The sequence below is a fragment of the Suillus subaureus genome, assembly GCF_016647635.1.
Source record: "Suillus subaureus strain MN1 chromosome Unknown BJ212scaffold_22, whole genome shotgun sequence".
Taxonomy (NCBI): domain Eukaryota; kingdom Fungi; phylum Basidiomycota; class Agaricomycetes; order Boletales; family Suillaceae; genus Suillus; species Suillus subaureus.
In genome coordinates this window covers 529,954-555,273 of record NW_024538578.1, presented here as the reverse complement: position 1 = coordinate 555,273, position 25,320 = coordinate 529,954, and the positions used below count along the sequence as shown (strand labels likewise).

Genomic DNA, 25,320 nt, shown 5'->3' with positions numbered 1-25,320 from the left:
CGCTCTATATCACATTTGCATCCATTTCGCGATCCTCACACTCTTTTCACAGTCATCAGCGGAAAAAATCTTCAAGTCCCCTCCGAGCGCATTCCCGCAGGCATTTACATATCCGTCAATGTTGATTCCCATAGACGCTGGAAATCGGCCATCAGTGTCTTATCATCTGAGGAATCTGCAGCGTGGGGCGACACTGTGACTCTGTACAGTCCATGGAGACTTTCCGATGCGATGCGAGAGCTGATTTTCTGTTTCTAGATCATCCCATACCTCGCCTGCATTATCAATAGAGATCAGGGCGTCCTATGAGGCCGGTCGAATCCTAGGCAGTGGAGAGGTCATTGGGAAACTTCAAATGTCATGGGATGAGCTACTTGATCATGGAGATGAACCTTTCGGTGAGTCATTTTCTTCTCATTCATGCACATATACTAACATCTCGTAGCTTTGGCTTTCCCACCCGTCTGCGATGTCTACCCTTCCCTCACGCTGAAGGCTACCATTGTACATGCTTGCAACAATCAGGAAGGCGCGCTGTCTGATGTAAGTGACGCTGGTCTCTACTGTTAGCTGTTGCTGACGGATCGCCAATCGTAGTCCCTTGTAGACTGCAAGATCGCTCGAGACACAGATACGGGCCACGCACAATTTGCCGCATACGTGACGAGCAAGACGGTATCTCACCTGAACGATGCAGTGCAGCATTTTCAGTTGGTTCTAGACCAGTGTCTCATCAGCCATCCCGACCATGCAACAGCCCTCACCAACCTTGCGTACGCGCGCCTTCGGGGGTATATTTGCAACGATCTTGAAGATATTGATACCCCCACTTCGCTGTTCCGTGAAGTCCTTGCATTGCGTCCGCAGTGCCATCCCGATCATCCATTATCTCTATATAATCTCACCGAAGCGCTGACTTGGCGCCACAACAAGAAAAGTACTGCTGCCGACATCTGCGAATCTGCCAAACTCTATCATGAGCTACTGCCTCTCTGTCCAGAGGACACCTACCTTCATAGCATCGCAAGCAGGGGCAAATGGTGTTGATTATGTGATCAACGGATGCAACAATCTTCCGATAGACGAATCTGATGAAGGCATCCACCTTCGACGAGTTGTCCTCGAGCTCTGTCCTCTGGACCATCAACACCGTCCCGGAGCCCTCGACAAGCTTGCACAAGCAGTCGAAGCACGCTTTGATCAGCATGGCACCGTCGATGATCTTGAAATGGGCATACAACTTGGTCGTGAAGCCATGTCTTTGTGCCCCGAGGGACATACTGACCGTGCTTACTACCTGAACAACTTGGCCTTCTCGCTTAGATACCGCTTCGATCACCAAGGCAAACCTAATGACCTCGATGAGGCCATCTCTTTGTATGAAGAAGCGCTGCGCCTGCGCCCTGTTGGGCACCAATATCGTGACAACTCCTTGGACAACCTAGGGGGCGCCCTCATCATCCGTTTCAACAAATGCAACGACATTGATGACATCACCCGAGCTATCAGCCTCCATCGCGAGGCACTGACATTGCGTCCACCTGGGCATCCATGTCGTGATACCACGCTTCACGGCCTTGCCCTCACGCTCGACACCAGATACGACGAATTGCATGTCATTGAGGATCTTAATGAGGCCATTGATCGGTATCGGGAATCCCTTCGGTTAAAGCGGCATGACCATCCCGAGCGCCATTTAAGTCTTTCCAATTTGAGCGCGTCGCTCTGCTCTCGTTTTACGCAAACTCGGAAGAATGAAGATATTGAGGAGGCCATTCATCTCTGCCGAGAGTCATTGGTGGCTCTGTCTTCACTGCACCCAGACAGATGGTTCAGCTACACACGGCTGCAGGAAGCCTATTTAGCTCGTTACCGGATTCTACACGACCCTGCTGATTTGTCGCTCGCTGTAGAGAACTTCAGACTGGCATCGGGACATCCTACTCAAGGATTTCCTCGGCGTATCACAGAGGCTATTGATTGGGCTCATCAAGCAGAAGTCTATCAACATGAATCTGCCCTGGAAGCATACCAAATGTGCTTTGAACTTTTCGACAGCCACGTGATGACGCGATCATCGATCGTCACACGGCGGGAAGCTGCAACTGCTTTTCGTGGTGCACAATCACTCCCTGTAGATGCGGCCTCATGTGCCATACGTCGTCACAATCTACGACAGGCAGTTGAACTTGTGGAGCAGGGCCGTGGCCAGCAGTGGTCGTTGGCCTCTCGACTCAGGACTCCACTGGAAGACCTTAAGTCTGCGTGTCCGCAACTAGCTCAAAAGCTCTTGGGGCTCAACAAGCGCCTATCTCATGCTCAGGATTCGGCAGGCGGTGCTGACCCAGCTGCAGCTGATCGAGCTGCAACAGAATATAGAATACTTACAGGGCAATGGGACGCTGCAGTGGCTGAAATCCGTGATCTTCAAGCGTTCTCGCGATTCCTGCTCCCGCCTTCGTACGAAGACTTGCAAGCGGCAGCACGCCAAGGCCCCGTCATCATCCTTATTGCCAGTCAATATTCATGCAGCGCCATCATTATTCCAACCTCAGGAGAACCCCGTCATATTCCCTTACCATCTGTCACTCTCACAGATCTGAATAATCTGAAGGATCGCTTCGCCAGGGCCATACGACACGCATCCATTATGGGCCCAAAGGTGCCTCGGAACGATCTAATAGTCCTCTTGCGGACAGTATGGGAAGAGATCATGCTACCCATCGTCAACGTACTCGAGCATGTCTTGAAGCTAAAGCATGGCTCTCGAATCTGGTTGTGTCCAACTGCAGCTTTCACATTTATTCCTCTCCATGCAGCTCACCCCTTTCAAACGAGGGCAGATCGCTCTAAAGAGCCATGCCTAGAGGACCTCTACATCTGCTCTTACACGCCAACACTTTCGGCTCTGGTCAGATCTAGACAGATGATGAAGAAGCGCGTCACTCCATCTTTCGTGACAATCGGACAGGGTCAACCGGGTACGGGGAAAGGCAAGGCGCTCTTGGCTGTCGACAGCGAGCTCGAGCTTGTCCATAAGCTCGTCCCTGCGACGGCCAACCGTACCACTATTTCTGGTGACGCAGCCACACGAGCAGGCGCACTCAAAGCTTTGGAGGAGAATACCTGGGTGCACCTCGCTTGCCATGGAAAGCAGGACCCTACGCAGCCTTACAATTCCCACTTCGTCATGAGAGACGAACATCTGACGCTGCTCGATATCATGGAGAAACATATTCCACACGCCGAGTTCGCATTCTTATCCGCTTGTCATACCGCCGTCGGCGATAAGGAGACTCCCGACGAAGTGATTCACCTCGCAGCTGGTCTCCAGTTTTCGGGGTTCAAGAGCGTCATTGGCACGCTGTGGGAGGTCGACGATTCTGTCGCAAAGCACGTTGTCAAAGCGTTCTACGAGAATTTGTTCGATGGTTTAAAGGAGGGTGTCATGGACTGTACGAAGGCGGCCTGGGCACTCAACCGTGCTACGCACGCTGTGAAGACGAAAGTGCCGCTTGAGCAGAGGATGGTTTTCATTCATATCGGTGTATAGTTCCTGCTGTATTGGTATGGTTTCACGTGTTCTTTGTATCGCTTTCTTTTTCGTCCCCAATGTACTTCAAGTTGTTGCAATTACTGAATTAGCCTGTTACATACGTCTGTCATGTACTTACTATATGCTACCTTGTTTTACTGATAATGCGTCATTTATTATTAGTGGCAAACAAGTGATTCACGGCGGAGTAGCATGAATTGATATGTAGAAAGAAGGCTGGTATCATGTTTGTCAAACACGCGTGCAACGGCAGAAACTCACGCAATACCCGTTTGCTCAGAAAAGCATCAATTTTGGCGAGCACAGAATTTAGAAATAGGAATGATACTTCGACGTTCAACGCTGGTTGTTTTCTGAGTTGCTCCATGTTTGCGAAACGTCGGAATGTTACATTTTCAATGAGTCTGTGTTGGGACTGACTTGCTGACTTAGACATAGGACAGTAGGGTCTGGATAGTATCGATTATCGGAGACTGTTGATATATCTCAAGCGTCTTAGTTGGTATAGGGAGCATGAATTCGACATAAGTGCACAGAGGACGATGCACGTAAGGGGCAACGATTACAGTTACGAGACATCAGGGAACAAGCTTGAGATCAGTTAGAAACAGAAACAAAACCGGCCATTTCCGTGTTGTCCGGCGTTAACCATCTGTGCGCGAGAGCCGGGATTTAAGGAAGGAGAAGGGGAAACATAGTCTTCGTCGCGTATCAGGTCATCATCATCACCGGGAGCACCCACTGTAGCGTACCGCTATACATGGATGCGTGAGGTTTGGAATACGACGAGAAAAATGAGATGTGCATACCAGTTTACCTGGCGCGAGAGGAACATCGACGATAGCCGGGGATGCATGATCTATCTGAGGGGTAAGCCACGTTGACATTCGATGTAAGCTGGATTTGAGGGTTGCGGAAGTATTGGTAGCGGAAAATTGGCTGGTGGGTGGTACCGGCGTGGGTCGAGACTAGAAGAATGTAAACCAAATACGCAATGATGGAAGCCCCCACTCACGTTCTCGTTGGGTTGTATAAGTGGTCGAGGTAGGGGGGATGTAGCAGGGAACTGCAAGAGAACCGTCAAGTCAACTGGGAAGCAAACTGAAAAGAAACATACATCTAGGAGATTATGAGGCTCATCGGTGAGTCGCATCCATACGAGAAGGGGAGGGAAGGAGCTTGCGTCGAAAACGAAGGAAAGTATTTGGGTCCCTTGTAGGCAAAGGTCGAGGGATTGGAGACATGACAGGTGTTATCACCGGTTTATGGCACATGGGACGATGTGTTGCATCGGACTATGGTAGAGAATGGTGTAGACGTAGATGAATGAGATAATAGGATCATGTACATTGAGTAGATTAGCATGGTGTGAACGTTTAGATTTACTGGTCTGTAAGAATATTAGCACATAAATGATGGATCTATGCGTGCGGGGAATACATACACTTGGCTGCGATTCTTCTGAAAGCCCAACGCTAGCAAGAATGTCGGCTGGAATGTCGCATATATGGATATTGCTATCAAAAAAAGTCGTGTAAGCCAGTTGGCGTGAATCGGGTGAGAGGAGGGTTAAGGGAGACTCGACGTCGAATGAAGCGAGGAGCTGGCGGGACTCGAAAGCCCAGAGCTTAATGGTGCTGTCACAGGAAGAGCTGGCGAGAAGAGTACAATCAGATGAGAGTGCTAGACCGGTGATGATATCAGTGTGCCCTTTGAAAGGGGCTCCGATAGTCTCGAGCGTGGACGCGTCAAACTCATAGATTGTTGTGGTGGTGTTACTGTTAGTGAGGCTAGTTGAATGCGGCTACGATGGATGTGTCTTTTGTTGTCCAGAATACCGGTACCGGTAAGATTGATACTGACTAGACCCCACCGTTGAAAGTGGCAGATTTTTGTACATCCAAGTTCTGCGTTTGGATATCCCACACTTGAAGGAACCGCCCCGCCGCTGACAGCAGCGCCAACTTGCGACAGTCTTCCGAGAATCGAAGTGCTGATTGGCGAATACCATCATCTCCACATTCGAATGGACCTGCCACGAGTTCGCCTGTGTCCAAGTGCCATATCCGCACAGAATCGACCAACACACCCGCCAGCAGCGTGCTATCCGGGGAGACATCGATGCACTCGATCAGATTGTCTTCAAGAAATGTTCTCACGATCCCCGTCTCAACCTCAGACTTTCAGAACCCGACCAGCTGCAGCGATAACCCGTCGACCATCCCTTGATACCCCCACTACTTCTATACGATTCTTGCAAACCTCGCGAGCCTCTTTAATATCCTTGCCCTCCCGCAGGTTCCATCGCCGAGCGGTCTTATTGCCTGATCCACTGATCATTTGGTTGCCGTCGAGAAAATAGGACATGGACGAAATATGTTTGCTCCCCATGATGGAATAATCGTCATCCGGCGAAAAATTCCATCCATGTCCCTCTAAGGTCTTGACTGGTGTCAGAATCAATTTTTTGTCGCGATACCAGGCTGGGTTGAGCTGGACGCCATCACAGCCGTGGGTGCCAGACAGGTTGGCAAGTATATCGGTTGGTGTTCGGTGAGTTCTTCTCGTGCTCTGTTAAGGCTAGGCTTGATTTTCAACTCAACTCATTCGAGTGCCCACTGCCTGCTTAAGCCAGTCGTCAGTTCATCCATGCGTGATGCTCATATGGGTTTTCATCTTACCAGGATGCTATCAAGGAGGAAAAGCGATGATGGACATATAGGCGCGCATCCCACCTCTATGTATTTCTATCTTGCAGACAGCTGTGCATCATACAGCATGTCCTTTTTTACTTATTTCTACGTAAAGCCCAGTACTCCGACCTACTTCCAAATTAACCTGATGCGCGTTCGAATTTCCCTACGGCACGGTGCAATCATGTGTCAACGTTAACCCCCGCTGCTATAAGTGACTCCCCGGCACTCCTTGAGTCATCTTATATTCCAACTACTTGTCATGGTTGGCATATAGCAGGAGCGTCAGTACTAAGAATGTAGTGGAGGGGAAACGGTTAGTGAAGGGGGAATCACCCTTCAGTACGTACGGTAGAGATGCCAGGAGACTGGAATCGAACCCGAATTTCGTGAGCGCCTCCACTGTCCCTGTCAACTATCACACGCAAGACTACTATAGGATAAAATAAAGGTCACAGCTCGATCGACAGGTCTGTTCTACGACCTTCAGTGGTCGTAAAGACATAAAAGGTCTTGGATGGTCTAGTGGTGCCGATCGAGTATGCTAAAAGCATTGAGCAAGACCACCCGGTTCCACAGTTCCACCGGCGCCCACACCGACCACCTTTGGAACAATGCCAGGTCTCTACTTGTGGATGGCGGGTGTTTTACCTAAAGACCGGCTATGGGAAACTACAATAGCAATGTGGGTCTGTTGTGGAACTGTGGTTTGCGAGGTGTTCATTTAAATAGGGACCTGACGGTTGGCGAACGGTAGACTTGTTTCTTCCTTCAAATCTCCATCTCCAACATCTCAAACTCATTCGTGTTAACATGCAGACATTCAACTCAAACGTTGATTCATCATTGGTCTCAGCTACCACTGATGGGTCACAGGAATCCTGTAAGTGCTTGGTATTGGAGGTATTGGCGTCTGAATATAATAAATATCTACTTCAACAGTTGGATTTGATTACAGGCAAGGACTTGGGCCTTCAAACCGTCAGGAACGGTGTTAGCTATTGTCCGCCGCAACTCGGCGAAGAGAATGCCGTCATCATTCAGTCCAACACTTCTTGCAGAAGCCTTTCATCGCCTATTTCGCGCTTGCCGACTGAAATTCTTTCCGAAATCTTCCTTTACTGTTTGCCCGAAGACGAGCACTTGGTCTATGCATCGAGACAGGCTCCCATGCTATTGACCAGGATATGTCGCCGATGGAGGGAGGTTGCTGTGGGCTTTCCTAAGTTATGGTGCAGGCTCCAAGTGGAGTTCTGGTACGAAGGCTGGCAGGAGAGAACTATCCGTGACTGGGAGACAAGAGCTTTCGGCTACGACTCCTGGCTCAAGCGATCAGGAGGACGTCCAGTCTCGTTAAGACTTGAGTGCGGCACTGACTGGAGCAAGCTACAAAGCCTGCTCCAGCCATACGCTCAGCAAGTCTCGTCTCTCTTACTTGGCTTTATATCCTGCGACGGTCCCTTCATGATGGAAGACTTTCACGCGCTCAAGGAGCTCACTATACGCCAATACATTTGTAATGATCCTGCGCGAGCTGTTAATTGCTCTCTCTCAAAATTGCCGCTTAATCTGCGCAGGATTAACGTGGAGAATGTGTGGTTCAACCGCAACCGATTAAATGCCTTCGCTGATTCCGCGTTGGCCCGTCTCACACATCTGGAGATCAACGTAGATGGACGACACGCATGCACCCACATACTCCGTCTATGCCCTAATCTCTCTTCGCTGAAGATGACCGGATTATTCCACCCGAGTCAGACTGCAGAACCAGTCACTCACACCAACCTTCAATCCTTACACCTGTCTTGGACCGTACTTCGGAACTTTGGCGGGGATCCTGGCCTATTCAATGTTATCACACTCCCGAACCTGCGCGTGCTTGAAGTTAGCGTTAGGGGGGTGTGGCCACATGAATCGTTCATGGAATTCTTGACGCGGTCAAAATGTCCCCTGGAGAGGCTGGTTTTCCACAGTACAGTGTGGGCAACAGAAGAGCAACAAGCAGAATACGCTACCCTTATTCCTTCTTTCGAGATTCTTGCAGAAGATTCGACAGGCGTTTTTTCGTATGTTTAAATAGATGTTGGCTACCTATTTCGTAAAATGATGACAGTTGATGTACTATGTAGTTTACCAGCTCTTTATAATGAGTACCGTGAATTGATACGCAGAAAGAAGGATCGTCGAATACACATGTGACGGCAAGAACTCACGCAATACATGCTCGTTTCAAAAGCATCAGTTTCAGCGAATTTAGAAATAAGAATGGTAGTTCAATGTTCAACGTTGGATGTTTCCCGATGCTCCCTGCTTACAAACGATCAGAATGTCACATTTTTCAACGAATCTGCGTTGGGACTGGTACTGACCTTCTGATTGCACCAGTTTGGATACAGAACCGTATGCGAGGTCCTCGCACCAATTTTTTTAGTGTGGTTCCAAACACTTTCGCGACCTGCGATACCTCGGACCGCTGTTGACACCAGAGTCTGGACAGCATCGACCATCAGGGACTGTTAATATATCTCAAGCGCTTTAGGGGGAATAGTGAAATAGTGACTATGACTTTAACATAAGTGTAGGGAGGACAGCGCATGCAACGAGTAATTACAGTTACGAGATACCAGGGAAGAAATTCGAGACCAGTTAGAAGCAGAAACAAGAGCGACCGCTTCCATGCTGTCCGGTGTTGACAATCCTCAGGCGTGAGCCAGGATTGGGGGAAGGAGGAAGAGAAACATAGTCTTCATCACGTATGAGGTCATCCTCATCGCCAGGAGCACCCGCTGTAGCGTACCGCTATACATGAATGTATGAGATTTGGAACACAACGAGAAGTATGAGAGGGGCATACCAGTTTACCCGGTGCGAGAGGAACATCAACAACATTAATAGTCGGCGATGCATGATCTGTCTGAGAGGGCCACCAGGTTGACAGTCGATGTAAGTGGGATTTGAGGGTTGCGGGAGGATTGGCGACGGAGAATTGGGTGGTTGGTAGTGCTGGTGTGGGTTGAGACTAAAAGAACGTGAATCAAATACGCAATGACGAAAGTCCGCACTAACATTCTCGTTTGGCTTTATAAATGGACGGGGTAGGGGGAATATGGCAGGGAACTGAAAGGGAATCGTCAACCAGGAAGCAAACAGATATAAGAAACATACGTGTAGGGGATTATGAGGCCCGTCGGTGCGAACTGAGACCGTACGAGAAGAGGAGGAAAGGAGCTTGCGTAGAAATCGGAGGTAAGCATATGTGTCCCTTGTATACGGCAAAGGTCGAGGGATGGGAGACATGGCAGGTGTTATCACAGGTTTACGTCGCACGGGACGACGTGTTGCATCGAACTATAACAAATAATGGTGAGGTGTAGATAATGAAAGGGTAGGACCACGTACGTCGAGTAGATCAGCACAGCGCGAACGTTTGGACCCACTGGTCTGTAAGAATATTAGCACATAAATGATGGATATATGGGGGAAAAATACACTCGGCTGTGGTTCTGCAAGCCCAATGCTAGCAAGGATATTGGCCGGAATATTGCATATGTAGATTTTGGTGTCAACCCAGGTGGTGTAAGCCAGTTGGCGTGAATCAGGTGAGAAGATAATGGAGAGAGTGAAGTTGATATTGAATGAAGCGAGGAGCTGGCGGGACTCAAAGGCCCATAGGTTGATGGTGTCATCGTGGGAAGAGCTAGCGAGAAGAACACAATCAGATGAGAGTGCTAGACCCTCGATAGTATTAATGTGCCCTTTGAAAGGAGCTCCGATAATCTCGAGCGTCGACGAGTCAAACTCGTAGATCGCCATGGGGTACTCATCTACAGTGAACTTGAATTGGGCCACGATGGATTTGTCTTTTGCTGTCCAGAAGACTGGACCCATTGGCCCCGGAACAGGGATGGATTTCTGTACGTCCAATTTCTGTGCTTGGACATCCCACACCTGAAGGCAGTGCGACATCACCGCCAACTTCCTTGAGTCTTTCGAGAGTCGAAGTGTACCAACATCACTAAATGTGAATGGACCAGCCACGACTTTGCCTGTGTCCAAGCTCCATATCCGCACTCCGACACTCCATATTTGCGTCTTGATGTCAGTCGACCCAACCGCTAGCAACGTGCCGTCCTCGGAGATATCGATGTTGGTGATCCAATTATCTTCATGAAATGTTCTCACGATCCCTGTCTCAACCTCCCTGACTTTGAGTTCCTCCCAACCAGTGGTGACAACCCATCGACCATCTCTTGATACCCCCACTCCCCGCTCACCATTCTCACAAACCCGCCGAGCCTCTTCGATCTCCTTACCCTCCCGCAGGTCCCATTGCCGAATGGTCTTGTCGCCTGATCCACTGACCATTTGCTTGCCGTCGGGAAAATAGGAAATGGATGAAATCTGTCTGCACTCGTGATGTTCACCACCCGACAAAGAAATAATATATGGTTCGTGTCCATCCAAGGTCATGACCGGTGACAGGATTAAGCTAGAAGCCATCACAGCTGTATTCGGTAGACGGGTTGCAAGTATGTCGGTTAACAGTGGATCTGTTCGGTGGGTTCTCCTCGTGCTCTCTAAGGCTAGGCTTGATATCGAGTGGTTTTCAACTCTAACACATGTGAGTGCAGCACTTTGCCTGCTTAAGCCAGCCGTTAGTTCATCTATGCATAATGCTCGTATGGGTTTTCATCTTACCAGGATACTAGCAGGAACGAAGAGCAATGATGGGCATATGGGAGCGCGTCCCACCCCTATATTGATACCTCCAGACGGCTGTGCATTGTACGACATGTCCTTTTTACTCCCTTTTACATAATGCCTAGTACTTCAATCTATAGGCTCCCCAATCTACGTGACGCGCGCTCGATGCAACCACACGTCAACGTTAATTCCCTGCTGCTATAAACTCCCCTACACACATTAAGTCATCTTATTCCAGCTACGTCCCACGATTGGGATGACCAGGAGCGTCAGTACTCAGAATGTAGTGGGGGAGAAACAGTTGACGAAAAGGGAATCGACCCTTCAGTACGTACGGTAGAGATGCCAAGGAGACTGGAATCGAACCAGATTTTCGTGAGCGCCTCCACTGTCCCTGTCAACTATCACACGCAAGACTACTATAGGGTGAAATAAAGGTCACAGCTCGATTGCCAAATCTGTTCAACGACCTTCAATTGTCGTGAAGACAACAAAAGGTCTTGAATGGCCTAGTGGTGCCGATCGAGTATGCCGAAGCCATTGAGTGAGATCACCTTTCCACAGTTCTACACTTGCCCACACCGACCACCTTTGTAACAATGCAAGGTCTCTAGCTGTGGATGGGGGGTGTTTTACCTAAAGGTCGACTATAAGAAACTACAATGGCAAGGTGTGTTTGTTGTGGACCTGTGGTTTACGAGGTGTCCATTTAAATAGGGATGCGACGGTTGGCGGAACGTTAGACTTATTTCCTCCTTCAAATCTCCATCTCTAACATCTCAACCTCCTTCACATTGACATGCGGACATTCAAATCAGCTACCACTTGTGAGCCACAGAAACCTGTAAGTGCTTGATTTTGGAGGCATTGGCGTCTGAATATAACAATAAACATCTGCTTCAACAGCCGCATGTTATTATAAGCGAAAACTTGGACCTTGAAACAGTCACATCAAACGTCGATTCAGCGTTGGTCTCAGCTACCAGTGATGGGCCACAGAATCCTGTAAGTGCTTGGTTTTGGAGGTATTTGCGTCTGAATATAGTAATGAATATCTACTTCAACAGTCGGATACGATTATAGGCGAGGACTCGGACCTTCAAATTGTCAGGAACGGTGTTATCTGTCGTCAGCGGCAGCTCATCGAAGGGACGGCCGATGTCGTTCAGTCCAACACCTTGCGCGGAAGCTTTTCATCGCCTATTTGGCGCTTGCCAACTGAAATTCTTTCGGAAATCTTCCTTTACTGTTTGCCCGAAGACGAACATTGGGTATATTCATCAAAACTGGCTCCTTTGCTGTTGACTAGAATATGTCGCCGATGGAGAGATGTCGCTGTGGGCTTGCCCAGATTATGGTGCAGGCTGCAGTTGGAAGTCTGGCACAACACCTGGCAGGAGAGAGCTTACCCCCGCGATGACTGGCAGACAAGAGCTTTTGGCTACGACTCCTGGCTCAAGCGATCAGGAGCATGTCCACTTTCGCTGAGACTCAAGTGTCGCACTGACTGGAGCAAGCTACAAAGTCTGCTCCAGCCATATATTCAGCAAATCTCATCTCTCTCGCTTGACTTTCTATCCTCCATCGGCCCCTTTGTGATGGAAGACTTCCACGCACTCAAGGAGCTCACTATACGCCAATACATTCGTGATCGTCCTGCGCGAGGGATCAATCGCTCTCTCTTAAAATTGCCGGTCAATCTGCGCAGGATCAACATGAAGGATCTATGGTTCGACCTGCAGGCAATTAAATTTCTTCACTGCTTCCGCATGGGCCCGTCTCACACATATCGAGATCGGCATAGATGGACTAGATGCATTCACCCGCATACTCCGTCTATGTCCCGATCTCTGTTACCTGAAGATGATTGGAGTATTCTACACTATTCAGACTCCAGAATCAGTCGTGCACACCAACCTTCAATCCTTATCCATGTCTTGGAGCGTACTCTCGAACACAGACGAGGATCTTGGCCTATTCGAGGCTATCACACTCCCTAACCTTCGCGTACTTGAAGCTCGTCATACGGGGCGGTGGCCACGTGAATCATTTGTGGAATTTTTGGCGCGGTCAGAATATCCCCTAAAGAGGCTGATTTTCGACAATTCAGTGTGGACAACAGCACGGGAACGAGCAGAATACGCTACCCTTGTTCCTTCGTTCGAAGTAATTGCAGATCCTGAAAGCAACTTTAATGTAGATGAAGAATAGAAGCACCAATATCTCCAAGCGACTTTTTTTGTTTAAACAGATATCGTTAGCTATTGTAACCTATTTCATGAAATGAATGAATCATGATGATATTGGTTATACTCAAGTACAGAGGGCGCCTTCCTTCTGTAAACATGTGTCTCCTTCTCTCCTTTCGATGACGAACTTTAAATTCGTCATAGCCGGGCAGCCAGGTTAGTCAGATAATCACATATGTTCTACAATCCAAATCACACCCACTCGCTGTATTCGTCGTATTCAACACTAGTGTACTGCCATCTCATTCAAAGGCTAATATTTTGTCCTCCTTCGCTATGGGACATAATTATCTAGCACGACGAATTTGACATGTTACTGACCTTGTCTACTACTGCAGCCAGAGTGACCATAAATGTTCTCACGATCCCCGTCTCAATCTCACCGACTTTGAGCACCCTATAATATTATATGGGCAGTGACAATCAATCGACCTTCCCTTGATACCCCCACTGCTCGTATGTAATTCTCGCAAATCTCCCGAGCCTCCTCAATCTCCTTACCCTCCCGTAGGTCCCATTGTCGAAATGTCTCATCGAGTGATCCGCTGATGATTTACTTGCCATTGGGAAAATAGGAAATGCATGAAACACGTTTGTGCTCTTGATTTTTACCATCCGGCAAGGAAGTAATAGATGGCTTATGTCTCTCCAAGGTCATGACCGGTATCAGAATTGATTTGTTTGCTGTTGCATCAGGACTGCGTCGAGCTGGAAGCCATCAAGGTGATATTCGCCAGACAAGGTTGGAAAGTATGTCGTTTACTGGATGGATGTTTTCGGTGGGATTTCCTCGTGATCTGTAAGGCTAGGCTTGAGTTGGCAGCCAAATTTTTGTTGCGTTAGAAATGACAGGTTCCGTTCTGTTGCCTTTCCGCTATCAGGTTATCGAACTCAGGAAAGGTCAACGATCCGTGAGTCAGAAAATGCAACGTAGCATTCCGGGGCGATCTTCTGCACAATCTGCATTTTCTTCGTTTAGCATTCCGCACATCTTGTTATCAACACATATCATGTGCTAACTTCATCCTTAGACCCGTGTACTGCACAGTGGAGCTCGCCGATGGGTGGTCTGGGTCAGTGATTGCGACCGAGGCCTTCTTTAGTACGATGCGACACTGTCTTCGCATGTTGACCATCGGCTGTCGATAGACTGACTCAATGGGGGATCCACCACTGTTGCTACACTCTCAATATTATTCACCCAGGTAACTGTTTGTTGGATGCTACTGTTCAAACGTCACTACCAGACGAGGGGAACACCCCCACAGTAATAGCACACACTCAATACTGCTCCATTATTTGCTTCCGCTGAAGGAACTTCATCGTGTTGAGTGAATTGTAGGTCGGCTCCGTGTTGAAATGGTTTACCTCGCGTTGTAGTGTCGCCATATAAATTTCCTTTAGGCTCGTGCCTATCAATGATTTGCGCGTCTGGGTCTCCATTTGAACCTCGAACAAATGCTCTCTGAGTCTCTCAAGATTTAACGGCGCGTATGAGTCGATATTTCTGGTATTAATATCGATACTTGTCGAGTTCATCTTTGGAATCGTTTCCACCTGCCCGCTCGTTCCTTAGATCTTCCAGCGCGTACATGCAAGGAGTGTGTGTATTACAATCAATGAAATACCAAATCACCTTGGTGATGCATAAGAATAGCAATAACGATAATAGCGATCGTGATAGTATGAATGAATGAACGAAGAGTAGCGTGTTATGCCATAGAAAATAGAAAGAATGTGTGTAGGTGGAAAGAATGTGTGTAGGCAGAAAGAATGTGTGTAGGCGGAAAGAATGTGTGTAGATGGAAAGAATATGTGAATAAACAACAGCAGATGATAAAACAGAGAAAATAATTGGTAGCAGAAGGAAAATATAGCTACATCTCATCCGTGTCCCGTATCTCATTAGCCTCCCAAAAATCAGCGTCGTCTTCGTCGTCTTCGTCTTCGTCTTCGGTGGGCTCTGTGACCATGTTATTCTCTGGTGACTGAGAGAGGCAAAGTACGGGATCCGCGACAGTGGGCGTTCCATACGACGGCGCAACCCAAGCTGCTGGGAACGCGATCGGCCCGTTTCCGGACATCGACGTGACGGGCATGGGGTACGGGTAAGAATATGTGAATGCCGTGGTAGGTGCTGTCACGGGCGCGGTAGGCATTGTCACAGGCGCGGCAGAAGCGAGAACTCGTAGAATTTCTGCAAGCGTCTGCGTATGATTGCCGAGCGCCCTCAGGTGCTAGCTTTCCACAACCGTCGTCCCAGTGCCTCTTGCAGGCATCACGTCGGGCATAACTAATCACAACAATATTAACTACGAGTTGCGCATATTTTGAGAGTTAGGATACGCACGTTTTGATACAACCGGGGCATTTGTATCTCTCTAGTTTGAAGCCTAGGTGATTTTTCGTCTTGAGGTGCTTAAGATAGCTTTCAGGATTGAGTATTATGCCGTCTTTGGAACACACGAATGTCCCGTTGGGTTGACCATGTTGATCTAACACGGGTTTCTGTCCCAAGGATTAAGAATGAGATCTCACAAGATGAAAAGAAAACTCACAAATAACGGGTCGTTCTTGATCCTGCTGGAGACTATTTTAGTTCGCTTGACGCCGCGTTCTTCGAGGCCTTCAGCGACGCGCTTTTTACCGACTGACAAACTTGGTGCTCGAGGGACAAACAAGGGAGCAAAGGGCGCTGAAAGCCAAGGCGCGTGATTCTGGTGGATATATTCTTGGTACGGTTCGGGTGGAGTGTAAGGGTTCGCGGCTCCTGGAAAAGAACTCGATGGGAAAGATTGACGGCACAGGGGGGGCGCGGATGGGTGTTGTGGTGGAGGAGCAGTCTGAGTTAGCGGTGGGTATGGACCAACATAAGTGGCACCCGATACATCAGCTACTGCAGGGGGGTAATAACCATTTGGTCCCGCTTGGAATGCGTGATGCTCAACTCCAGCACCTGCATCAGGCGAAGGTGCGACGGGGGCGTATGAGGGGGCGTCACCATGCGGTGCATTAGGCTCCACATTGTCAGGGTTGTAGAAGCCTAGATGAGGAATGTATGCGGGCTGGGGCCAGGGAAGTTGACCCATATACATGCCAGTGTTTGGCATGTATTGTGCCGCATTGGAAGAATCGGAATCATTCGACGAGGAGGGGTGGGATGTGGATTGAGTCATCTGGAGGTAAGAAGTAAATATAGTTAGGAAGCGTAGGTGTTGAAGCTGGGTATACACGTACCTGGACCAGCAGGTAATTGATTGAAATGTTAAGTGGATGTGTATGCGTTCGCAGTGGCAGTAAGTGCAGTGGGTAAGGGATAGAGGATGAAGGCCACCGAAGCAATATTTATATGTTTGTCCGGAGCCGCTTTGAAGGTGTCCTCGAGTTGTGTTTTCACTGCAGGGACCTTCCTTTCAGAGAACATATCCTGTGGACCACCATTATTCACTAAATGGGACGGTGGTCTTTTGGTACGATGCGTTCGGCTTTGCATCCACAGTTGAGATGTTCATTCTTGTGGCAAGTCCGCGTTGAAAAGACGAGACGCGTGTTGTGGACGCGCTGTGGATGTTTGTGCCTTCCGGAGGCTAACAATGCGATCAGAGTAAGCTTATGGCTCCACGAGGGGTTGAATAATCGTAGATCCAAATTCCACTCGCGAGAGTGATGACATCAGATCGCAATTTATATTGGCACTTTGGGAGACACGGCCAACGCGGTGAACTGTTCAACAGTAACAAAGAACGGACCTACATGAGGTGTTCAAGCGCCAAACGTCATGGATAAGAATATTCTGATTACATTTCTTTGCGAGCACTCACGCTTTTATTTAGTTTCCTTTAATGTATCGCAACAGCCTGTCCTAGACTCTGGGGGAACTTGACACCTCTATCCAAGATAGAGAATTACCGTAATTTTATTAAAACTACACAAGCAAGTTGAAGGAGATCGCCGTCCTGCAACATTAGTCGGTTGACGCAAAGGTGTCTTTGCCACCCCGCTGAGAGCCTACAACTGATAGCTTTGCAGTTCCTGTATACGCGTGAAGAGTAAAAAGACAGTACAAATGCAAGGAAAACCTGTCTGGCCGAGGATAGGTTGAACGAAAAAAATCCCTTATCGATGACATCAACTCCAGGGTGCATCGAAGAACTCCTTCATAATTCGACAGTTGTCTCGGGCATTTATCTGCACCACTACGGCTCGTGAACACAGCACAGAAGCGATATCCGTATATCTTGTGCCGGCCCGAGTTCAAAAGTCTGGATCGGATAAAGCGACAGCATGCACAGGAAATAACAGACTATAAAATTCGTGTTATTGGTGAGCAGAAAGTGGTACCCAATGACACGGAAGTATATTTACAATGTATACCAAGCTCTCCGGCCATGATCATTCACGATTCAAAGGCTTTCAATGCTGTAACTGATGTTTCAACCATGGATAAAGATCAGTTTTCATTTAGTTGTCGTATGACCTTCCTATTCTTCTCCTGTCAGTGTGCCTCACAGCTTGGGGTGCGTAGTGCGTATCAAAAATCCCCTGGTGCGTCGTTTTGATGAGATCTCTCTGGGGCCATACTCGCATGAACTTGGCAATGATTTTGGATATGACGACGCAGAGGCGTAGATACGCATTCGAATAAATTTTAGACGGTCATCAACGTGGGTGCGTGCAGCAAAATTTGGTGTGCGTGCGCCGTGCATGGAGAAGGAAGGAAAACCGTTTTAGGTTTGTTGATCTCGGATATGTAATTTCGGCATCCGAATCCCGATCATCGCTCTTGTTCGGTTGTTCAAACGTTCACCTGGCACCTCACGTTTACACATTACTTGGCCAGGTCTACACAGAGCTGCTCCAGAACACGAAGCTGTCTAGTTTAGTGAGCTTTAAAATCAGGTCAAACCAGTTCTTCGTCATTTCAGGACCACAACCTTCGACCCTCAGCTCATGGATTAAGTAGTGTGATTTTCACCGTGGACTCGAGTTTCATGCTCTGAATTTCCTCCCGGCTGGCAATCCGTGACCGTCTCATATAGGTTGTGAAGTTGAAAATTTGGCGCCAGTGTTATCATTGTTATCCTTACACCGTGCTTCCTATCCATCTCTCATTCGCTTTCATTCGATTATACTAATTTGCGACAGCGTGCGTGGCATACTTAAGGTGGCATATCTGTCAGTGTTGCCAATGCATCACTACGGCATGCCTATGCATCACCTACACGTTTTCCTCTAACCACTCTTACACGTATAAAGGAGCAGCGTAGGCGCAACGAACTCATATCGGCCCCTCTGCCTTGCTTGGTCTGCTGAAGTCCATTCTTGGCTCACTTAGTCAATAAGCACAGTCCCCGGTTAGCCATCTACAGAATTAGACCACCTGCTTGCCTTCCAGCTAGTTAGCGGCTTGGTATTGGTGTCCGTGTCTCTCGTCATCGCCATCCCGTTCATAGTCACATCTACGGCCTCTGGTGTGACTGAATGCACGAGGACTCTCAAGGACGCAATAATGCTGCTTCCACATTGCTGCATAACTGGTCTCTGCTGAAAGAGCTTCACCGCGTTGAATGTATTGTAGGCGTTGTCGTAGTGCCGCTGTATGTTATTTTGGTTGAGCCTCGTGCGTATTTGGAATGAAAGTTATTTGCACTTCTGTCTATATTCAAGTCTTGAAAACTTCAAGCCATGCAGGTAAACGCAGCTCCAATGTCATAAGATTGTATGTAATGAAGGCGTAATTCCCTATGGAACAACACTCTCATCCATCACTATATACAGGCCGGCCCTTTTAGTTGACGTCTCGAGGCGAGTTGTCGGTGGGTCACGTGTCAATGTAGGCAAATCGTGTTAGGAAAGCGTTGTAGTTCGCATAATTTTTACCGTGACCTATTTCTTCATGATCTATTTGCACTTTTGCAGGCAGTCTGGTCCTTGTATTTTTCATCAAGCCGTCGCCATGGCCGTATTTTTTAATACAACGGTTAACCTCTTCGTTGACAGTGTTGCGAGCATGAGAACAAGGCTAATAGACTAGTAAATATCACTCTGCCTCAAGACATCTGTTCTGTTTCTTTCCCAATCATGTATGGCCGGTTTTCTCTGATTTCTCGCCTCATCTCTCCCGCCCTCTCTTGCTCTTACCCTGGCGCCGATGAACGAAACAGAATAGGAACAGGAACGTGGGGTGTACGAGTTCACCAAGATTTCAATGGTCTTCCAAGTTTGAGTATGCTTTCTGATGACATATTGGTCGATCATATATTCGACTACCTGATGGTGGAAGATATCCTATGCTTGCGAATGGTAATGTCTACTTTGCATCTACCTGCTGTCACTAAGTTCTTCGTTTTAGGTCAACAAACTGTTCTACAACCTTACGCACCATGGTATAATATGGAAACGGTTTCTACAGAGGATCGGACCCAACGTGCCTGCGCTACCGCCTTCTCTGCAGTATTCTCCTCATTTCTTGACCTCGTTCGAGGCCGAACGATTAGTTATTCGCGCTATTACAGTCCACAAGAACTGGATCCTGCCAAATCCGCCTGCCGCCTCTTACCTTCCTGTGCAAGCACATAGACATATATTATCAATGGTCGTACTTCCCGGCGGAAAATACCTTGTCGCTTCTACATGCAATCTTGCCAAAACTCACTACAGTTTGGTCGTATATGTTCTTGATCACCGTATCCGTGGCATCGTCCCTCTGGCAGAAACGCCCGTCCGAGGGAAAGCGTACAATGTATGCGCCAAGTACGTGAATGTGGAAGGCACGCCAAGCATTCTTATCGGGTATATTCGCCGGAAGACATTGAAAAGTCATCAAAGTACTAACAGGTGAAAGCTGATTGTATCTCCGAGTGTATCTTCCAACACTGACTGTCGACTCAGTATTGATCCCTCCATATACAATCCGTACTTGAACAACCCACGATGCCAAATCGATGCTCCAATGCCGCTGGAGTATGTCGCGACGTGTTTACAGATTTCCCTGGATGCACTAGATGCGTTAGGAAATCCTGCCCTCGTACCTGGTTCCCAAGAGTTTTTTCGACTTTGCTGCATCACAACCCCCGCCATTTCGCCTTCTCGGATACCTTCGCAGCGATTCAGAACTTCGAAATATTGATGTTGGTGAAGTCGATGACGTTCCGAACATGGTAGTTGCCAAGATGCCCGAAACGATTGTGATGAAGGAACTGACTTTTGAAGGTCGCATATCTACTTTTCAATGCGCGCGCGAGGTCACGCTTTCACAACAGGTATGGTCCTTTTTCTTGCTGTGAAGATTGCTCTAAACTTCTCGAAGGAGCAACCTATTTGTAACCTCCGGCTATTACCATTGCAAGGGCAAATTCTCGTCGTACGCTCCACGAACCGTCCGCAGTTAGCACCGACCAATCCCTCGCCTGGAGGTCCACCTATCATTCCCGATGTCATGTTTACTGTCGCCATGTTTCCCACGCCTGAGCCTGGGGATGGAGAAGCGGGAGAGTTTAACCCGCTTTCAATTGCCTCCTTTTACGGGAAAGACATTGAAGACTTCCAAATAAGTGATCCGCACGCGCTCAATGACCATGGTAGCGATTTTTTGCCACCTCCTATCAATATCTTCTACAGGAATGAAAGCGGGGGTCGTATCTGTCACATGATTATCTCGCCAACCCCACGAGAGAGTGCGCCCGAGGCGTTTAGATCTACAGGGAAGCCACATTATGCTATCACGAACCTGAAGTCCAACATGATGCACCGCTTATCCTTCAAAAATGACGAATCCAGAACAGTATGCAGAACATTCGTCATCCCAGGATGTTTGCGCTCTTTATTCTACTCTATTCCACGCGATAATCGATCAGACACGCTTTCTATCCGCAACTTCTCCGGCCATCTTCTATCGAAACGAGGTGACGATGCCTATAGTATTATGCGGCGCGAAATGCTGCAAAATATTCTCCGAAATGTTCCCAAGCACCGCGAAAATATGCTCGGACAGTTTAATCTGCCTTCATATATCCTTGATCATATTCGCAGTGGTGTGACAGCGATAGCCTGGGACGAAGGCACTGGGCGTATCTTTTATTCTAAGCCACACGAGACGATGCTGCATATACTTGATATGGCAGAAACACCCGTGGAAAGTGAGTTGAAGTTCGTATTCAATTGGCCATACACTCAAAGTTATGTTGTAGCGATACATGGGCAGCGTTATCCGATCCCTCTGGAGGATGAGCGCATGCTTGATTTGTGAATTATATCAATGGACTTGCTCGCGTGAAGGACTTGACAGCCAAAGCACTAAGCGCTAATTACTTGTTATATTGTAAAATTCACTGATTGTATACTAGTATACCCAGTTCGCGATGACTTTATTGTTGTTTCTCTCTGGTCATTATTCTAACATACACATGAAATTGATACAGACGCAACGACGTAGGTTAGATATGAACGAGTCATGATGATGATGGAGCGGTAGGATACGCGCGACAGAAGAACTCTCCACTTTGCACGAATAAAAACAGCGTATGCGATTGTAGTTAAATAGACTTCATGAGGCAGCTGCTTATGCAAGAAAATGGGAACGAAGATCATTAGACAAGATATAGGTAAACACATCTTTACCATAGGATACATGTTCAACGCGCGTCAGGCTCTGGACGAGTGAGAGGCGAGGGGTGGGTGATCAAATAACCAGCCCGGGACACTTATTCCAGCTCTCTCCCCTTCTCGCGCTGCTTATCCTTGCGGCCGAACGGGAATGATGCGGTGAAGCTCATCTTCCGACTTGCCCGCTTCATAGCACTAGTAGTCGGGGCGGAAGCGCTAGATTGTGGAACTGCCTCCAGGGCGGTGGACGCATGTGCTGACTTTGGCCGTCCAGACAAGCCTGTCGCGCCTTCCTCGTACAAATTACTTTTCGCCTGCGTCTTGCCGTTGTCTGAACGAGGCAGTGTCATGGGCGTGTTACTATACGTCCCATTGTATGGATCACTCATAGCACCTGGCAATGGAGGAAGATCATAATCATGAGGTATAGTTGCAGAGGAGCGTGAACCAAGCGTAGCACCTGCAGTCGTCGGCCGAGCTGGGACTTTAGGTGATCTTGGTGGTTCAAAGGCATGAGGTGACACCGCTGGCCGTTTGTGTGGTCGTGGATGGTCAGATGAGTGTCCTCGAGTATAAGCTGAAGGAGGGGATTGCACTATCCTCGAGTTTTGCGGAGAGGCAGGTATTGTTGGCAAGGGGCGAATGGTGTGTGAGTGAAGATCAGGAGATGCCGATGACGAGGAGCTTGTAGTATGTGAAGAATATGACGTAGTGCCTGAGATGGAAGGCGAAGTATCTCGTCGACTGTTCATACTATGCGATGATGCCCGGACAAGACCAGAAGCGGACGAAGGACGACGATTGACCATGAAGGGCGCTACAGGACGATCAAGACCTGCCGGCTCCGAAGGATGTCCAAAACTGTCATCCTTATAATGCTTCGGTGTCGACCCAGTATTGTGGAACCTCGACGGTGATGATGAGGCACCCGAGGGAGCGACAGGAGGCAACGGAATCTTCTTTGTCTCGGCTTCCGAACTTGGACGTGACTTCCCTCCCGATTTAAGACTTTTCCTTCGGAACCAGTAGGTGCTCTTCTTCTCTGTTTCCTTTTCCTTGCCGTTCGGGCTCAGTGGAGTAGGGACAGGTAGCACAGGTGAAAGCGGATCTAATGGCTCGGCCTTAGGGAAGGGAGCAGTAGATTTTGCAGCCATGTCACGCTTGTCTGCACCGACCTTCAGTGAGGGGACATGTTTGAGTATGCCATTGCGAGCTGGCGAGGGCGGCTTCAGTGACGAGCTACGACCAAATGTTGCATGATGTGGAGGTACTGAGGGAGGACTAGGTTTCATAAAGTCTGAGGGGATTTTACGTGGTGGTGTCTCAGCAGGAGAAACGGGAATATTTATGGGTAAAGACGGCGGGGGCAGTAGAGGGAAAGTCTCAACATTTTCTGCCTCTGCAGGTTCTGCAGACAACCCGGGTGGCAATGGTATAGGTTGTGAGAGCGATGCGGGAGAATCTGCAGGGAGCCCTTGATGTGAATGCTCCTCAGGAGCACTTGGACTTGTCGGACACAGATCAAGGGCGACAAGGTCTAGATCCACAGCTTGGTAGTATAGTACATAGGCGGAGCCCGAATTAGATTCGCCGAAGTACTTGGGTATGTCGGATTCTTTGATCGACTCCACTGTTTCATCGTCGAATACGAGCCAGGTACCCAACGTCTTGATGATGCTGACATAGTGACCATGGTTTGGCCCGCTATATTTACAAAGACGAACGAGGGAAGAAAGGCGTGTCAGCAGCAATTACAGATAACGAGCGTCACACGCAACAGGGGACGTACTTTCCGATGTGAACCACTATGGCGAAGAGTTCGTACAGTCGATCAGGGTTCTCAGCATCGTCTATAGTGTTGAACAAGCGGAGCTCGAAGGGAAATGCAACGCGATAAGCCAGCTTGATGTACTTTTGTACATCTTCTTGATACTTGAAGCGCTTGAGATGTAGAGCGAGAACATTGGGCAGTCGCTTTATCTTCATCCTGACGTGACCGTCAGTATCAAATCTGGATGAAGTAGATATTAAATACCTCTTTTCCGCTTCCTGGAGGTCACAACATCCGTCACAGAAAAACTTGTTTCTCTGGCAGAGCATTTCACTAGCGCTGAACTGTCGAAGACATGCTGTCACGCTCGAGTTCTGTTCGATATCTATGGAGAGGTCCAAAAATGATTCGTCACGTGAAGATACCTGTGCGCAATCAGCAAGCGCAGCAGTAAGAATCATGACAACGCACATTCTCGCATGTCAGACATCGAGTTTCACTAGTCAGTATACCTCGAATATCTGGTGTATAAATGTAGCTCCCGTCGGCGGATTGCCTGTAGCTCGACGTGCTTGCTGTCATTACCAACGGTTGGGAGGTTGTAGATGACGATTTGACTGAATGAGCCGCTGACAATTTGGGGCGTCAGTAGAAACAACGGGTGTTCTGAAATCTGGTTTTTCCACATACAATCGTCGATAGGAACCTGCAGGAACTTCTTTTCTTCTTCTATTTCCTCAACAATCTTGTTAAGAAGGTAGTTTAAAAATTCGTGGGCATCCTGGTGCATGGTATTTCTAAATGCCTCATTTAATTCTTTGAGTTTGTCTATGAATGCTCGGGGGGCAACGGTGCCTTTATCAGCTGGATTCTGGGAGATGTGGATGTACAAGGAGCGAAGTGCAGACATCAAGGTCCGTGGTGATGAAGGGATCGGTGGTGTCGGAGGTTTCACAATACCGGTTTTTTGGGGAGATTCCTGTACAGGCTGGGGCTCTGTTGGCTTCCGACGGGCAGCAACAGTTGGGGAGGCGGGAGCGGCACTGGGAGTGAACTGAGAGGAAAGAGCTTCCTGGATAACGGCGCACGGATCTGCATGCTGAATTATGAGCTCTCGAAAGGGACTACAAAAATATAGAGCTTGTAGGACAGAGTTGGCATAACTTTTGGGTCATCAGCGAGCGGTTGGGGTGTGGGAATGAAGGGATCGTACCATGTGTTGCCAAACTAAAGGAATGATGGTAATGAAGATCATTGGTGGAAATTGAGAAGTTAGAGGACATACATTCTCTAGACCAAACTGTTTTCCATCGGGACAAGGGATTGGCAACGGTTGCGGGACGGGATGGTCGGTGGTGGTTTGTAGTACAGGTTGACCAAAAGGGTTCCATTTCCCTATAGCCATGGTTCAGTGCTCGGTTAACGAGCTCTGCGGGAGAAGATGATGGCGGTTCAGACTCGGAATTGGGGGAAGATTGCTACGGCAGAGAAACCTCGTTATGAGTACATCAAACAAGTTACTGACATGGATTCCGAGTCCACTCAACCGACAGCCGGGCCCCTTGCTCCGTTCTAAAAAAGGTAACTTCTCGCGTGGCAGACCAAGGCACTGCAGAGGCGCAAGCTCACATGTGCTGCAGCATATTGCAACCAGCACTGGCGCTCACTAGATACTCCATTGGTGACTGCATATCAGACATGCGCAGATTTCATGTTATCTAATGTTGGGTCTACGAGCGTGGC

General features: G+C 48.4%; 9 protein-coding genes across 9 annotated transcripts; 5 read left to right on the top strand and 4 right to left on the bottom strand.

Annotated features, from left to right (window-relative positions):
* Window positions 1-62: 62 nt before the first annotated feature.
* Window positions 63-375, top strand: BJ212DRAFT_1365108 (uncharacterized protein; the record flags this gene model as incomplete). Its single annotated transcript, XM_041336059.1, has 1 exon — window positions 63-375. A coding segment is annotated over one exon (168 nt), but the record flags the coding sequence as incomplete, so codon positions are not given.
* Window positions 63-3,774, top strand: BJ212DRAFT_1432803 (CHAT domain-containing protein). Its single transcript, XM_041337710.1, has 5 exons — window positions 63-203; window positions 259-398; window positions 446-543; window positions 598-1,042; window positions 1,083-3,774. Exons 2-5 carry the CDS (start codon window positions 356-358, stop codon window positions 3,551-3,553), a joined length of 3,057 nt encoding a protein of 1,018 aa, XP_041191646.1. The 5' UTR covers window positions 63-203; window positions 259-355; the 3' UTR covers window positions 3,554-3,774.
* A 383-nt stretch (window positions 3,775-4,157) lies between these two features.
* BJ212DRAFT_1482355 (WD40-repeat-containing domain protein) lies at window positions 4,158-5,923 on the bottom strand (the record flags this gene model as incomplete). Its single annotated transcript, XM_041340403.1, has 8 exons — window positions 4,158-4,310; window positions 4,366-4,524; window positions 4,572-4,657; window positions 4,716-4,851; window positions 4,905-4,946; window positions 5,001-5,360; window positions 5,425-5,696; window positions 5,752-5,923. The coding sequence occupies 8 exons, from the start codon at window positions 5,921-5,923 to the stop codon at window positions 4,158-4,160; spliced, it is 1,380 nt and encodes a 459-aa protein (XP_041191645.1).
* Window positions 5,924-6,781: 858 nt separating this feature from the next.
* On the top strand, window positions 6,782-8,392 carry BJ212DRAFT_388439 (uncharacterized protein). Its single transcript, XM_041343077.1, has 2 exons — window positions 6,782-7,132; window positions 7,192-8,392. Exons 1-2 carry the CDS (start codon window positions 7,115-7,117, stop codon window positions 8,323-8,325), a joined length of 1,152 nt encoding a protein of 383 aa, XP_041191644.1. The 5' UTR covers window positions 6,782-7,114; the 3' UTR covers window positions 8,326-8,392.
* Window positions 8,393-8,895: 503 nt separating this feature from the next.
* Window positions 8,896-9,546, bottom strand: BJ212DRAFT_1300870 (uncharacterized protein; the record flags this gene model as incomplete). The annotated part of the gene is made up of 4 exons (XM_041333042.1): window positions 8,896-9,048; window positions 9,104-9,268; window positions 9,316-9,366; window positions 9,415-9,546. The coding sequence occupies 4 exons, from the start codon at window positions 9,544-9,546 to the stop codon at window positions 8,896-8,898; spliced, it is 501 nt and encodes a 166-aa protein (XP_041191643.1).
* A 1,748-nt stretch (window positions 9,547-11,294) lies between these two features.
* On the top strand, window positions 11,295-13,259 carry BJ212DRAFT_388415 (uncharacterized protein). Its single transcript, XM_041343076.1, has 4 exons — window positions 11,295-11,623; window positions 11,671-11,797; window positions 11,860-11,958; window positions 12,021-13,259. The coding sequence occupies exons 2-4, from the start codon at window positions 11,753-11,755 to the stop codon at window positions 12,951-12,953; spliced, it is 1,077 nt and encodes a 358-aa protein (XP_041191642.1). The 5' UTR covers window positions 11,295-11,623; window positions 11,671-11,752; the 3' UTR covers window positions 12,954-13,259.
* A 1,820-nt stretch (window positions 13,260-15,079) lies between these two features.
* Window positions 15,080-16,378, bottom strand: BJ212DRAFT_1482351 (uncharacterized protein; the record flags this gene model as incomplete). The annotated part of the gene is made up of 4 exons (XM_041340402.1): window positions 15,080-15,399; window positions 15,455-15,495; window positions 15,553-15,710; window positions 15,761-16,378. The coding sequence occupies 4 exons, from the start codon at window positions 16,376-16,378 to the stop codon at window positions 15,080-15,082; spliced, it is 1,137 nt and encodes a 378-aa protein (XP_041191641.1).
* A 2,905-nt stretch (window positions 16,379-19,283) lies between these two features.
* Window positions 19,284-21,450, top strand: BJ212DRAFT_1482350 (uncharacterized protein; the record flags this gene model as incomplete). The annotated part of the gene is made up of 6 exons (XM_041340401.1): window positions 19,284-19,505; window positions 19,555-20,039; window positions 20,094-20,246; window positions 20,308-20,464; window positions 20,512-21,340; window positions 21,392-21,450. 6 exons carry the CDS (start codon window positions 19,284-19,286, stop codon window positions 21,448-21,450), a joined length of 1,905 nt encoding a protein of 634 aa, XP_041191640.1.
* A 1,916-nt stretch (window positions 21,451-23,366) lies between these two features.
* Window positions 23,367-25,270, bottom strand: BJ212DRAFT_1365040 (uncharacterized protein). The gene is made up of 6 exons (XM_041336058.1): window positions 24,863-25,270; window positions 24,791-24,804; window positions 24,268-24,740; window positions 24,049-24,206; window positions 23,842-24,002; window positions 23,367-23,793 (listed from the first exon to the last, which is right to left on the bottom strand). The coding sequence occupies exons 1-6, from the start codon at window positions 24,980-24,982 to the stop codon at window positions 23,574-23,576; spliced, it is 1,146 nt and encodes a 381-aa protein (XP_041191639.1). The 5' UTR covers window positions 24,983-25,270; the 3' UTR covers window positions 23,367-23,573.
* Window positions 25,271-25,320: the final 50 nt, after the last annotated feature.

Coding starts and splice junctions, on each gene's coding strand:
- BJ212DRAFT_1432803 (XM_041337710.1), top strand. CDS start 356: ATGTCATGGGATGAGCTACTTGATCATGGAGATGAACCTTTCG. Junction 399..445: donor TCATGGAGATGAACCTTTCG/GTGAGTCATTTT, acceptor AACATCTCGTAG/CTTTGGCTTTCCCACCCGTC. Junction 1,043..1,082: donor CGCAAGCAGGGGCAAATGGT/GTTGATTATGTG, acceptor ATCTTCCGATAG/ACGAATCTGATGAAGGCATC.
- BJ212DRAFT_388415 (XM_041343076.1), top strand. CDS start 11,753: ATGCGGACATTCAAATCAGCTACCACTTGTGAGCCACAGAAACCT. Junction 11,798..11,859: donor CTTGTGAGCCACAGAAACCT/GTAAGTGCTTGA, acceptor CTGCTTCAACAG/CCGCATGTTATTATAAGCGA. Junction 11,959..12,020: donor GTGATGGGCCACAGAATCCT/GTAAGTGCTTGG, acceptor CTACTTCAACAG/TCGGATACGATTATAGGCGA.
- BJ212DRAFT_1365040 (XM_041336058.1), bottom strand. CDS start 24,982: ATGGCTATAGGGAAATGGAACCCTTTTGGTCAACCTGTACTACAAACC. Junction 24,003..24,048: donor GATGTCTGACATGCGAGAAT/GTGCGTTGTCAT, acceptor GATTGCGCACAG/GTATCTTCACGTGACGAATC. Junction 23,794..23,841: donor CTCCAGGAAGCGGAAAAGAG/GTATTTAATATC, acceptor CGGTCACGTCAG/GATGAAGATAAAGCGACTGC.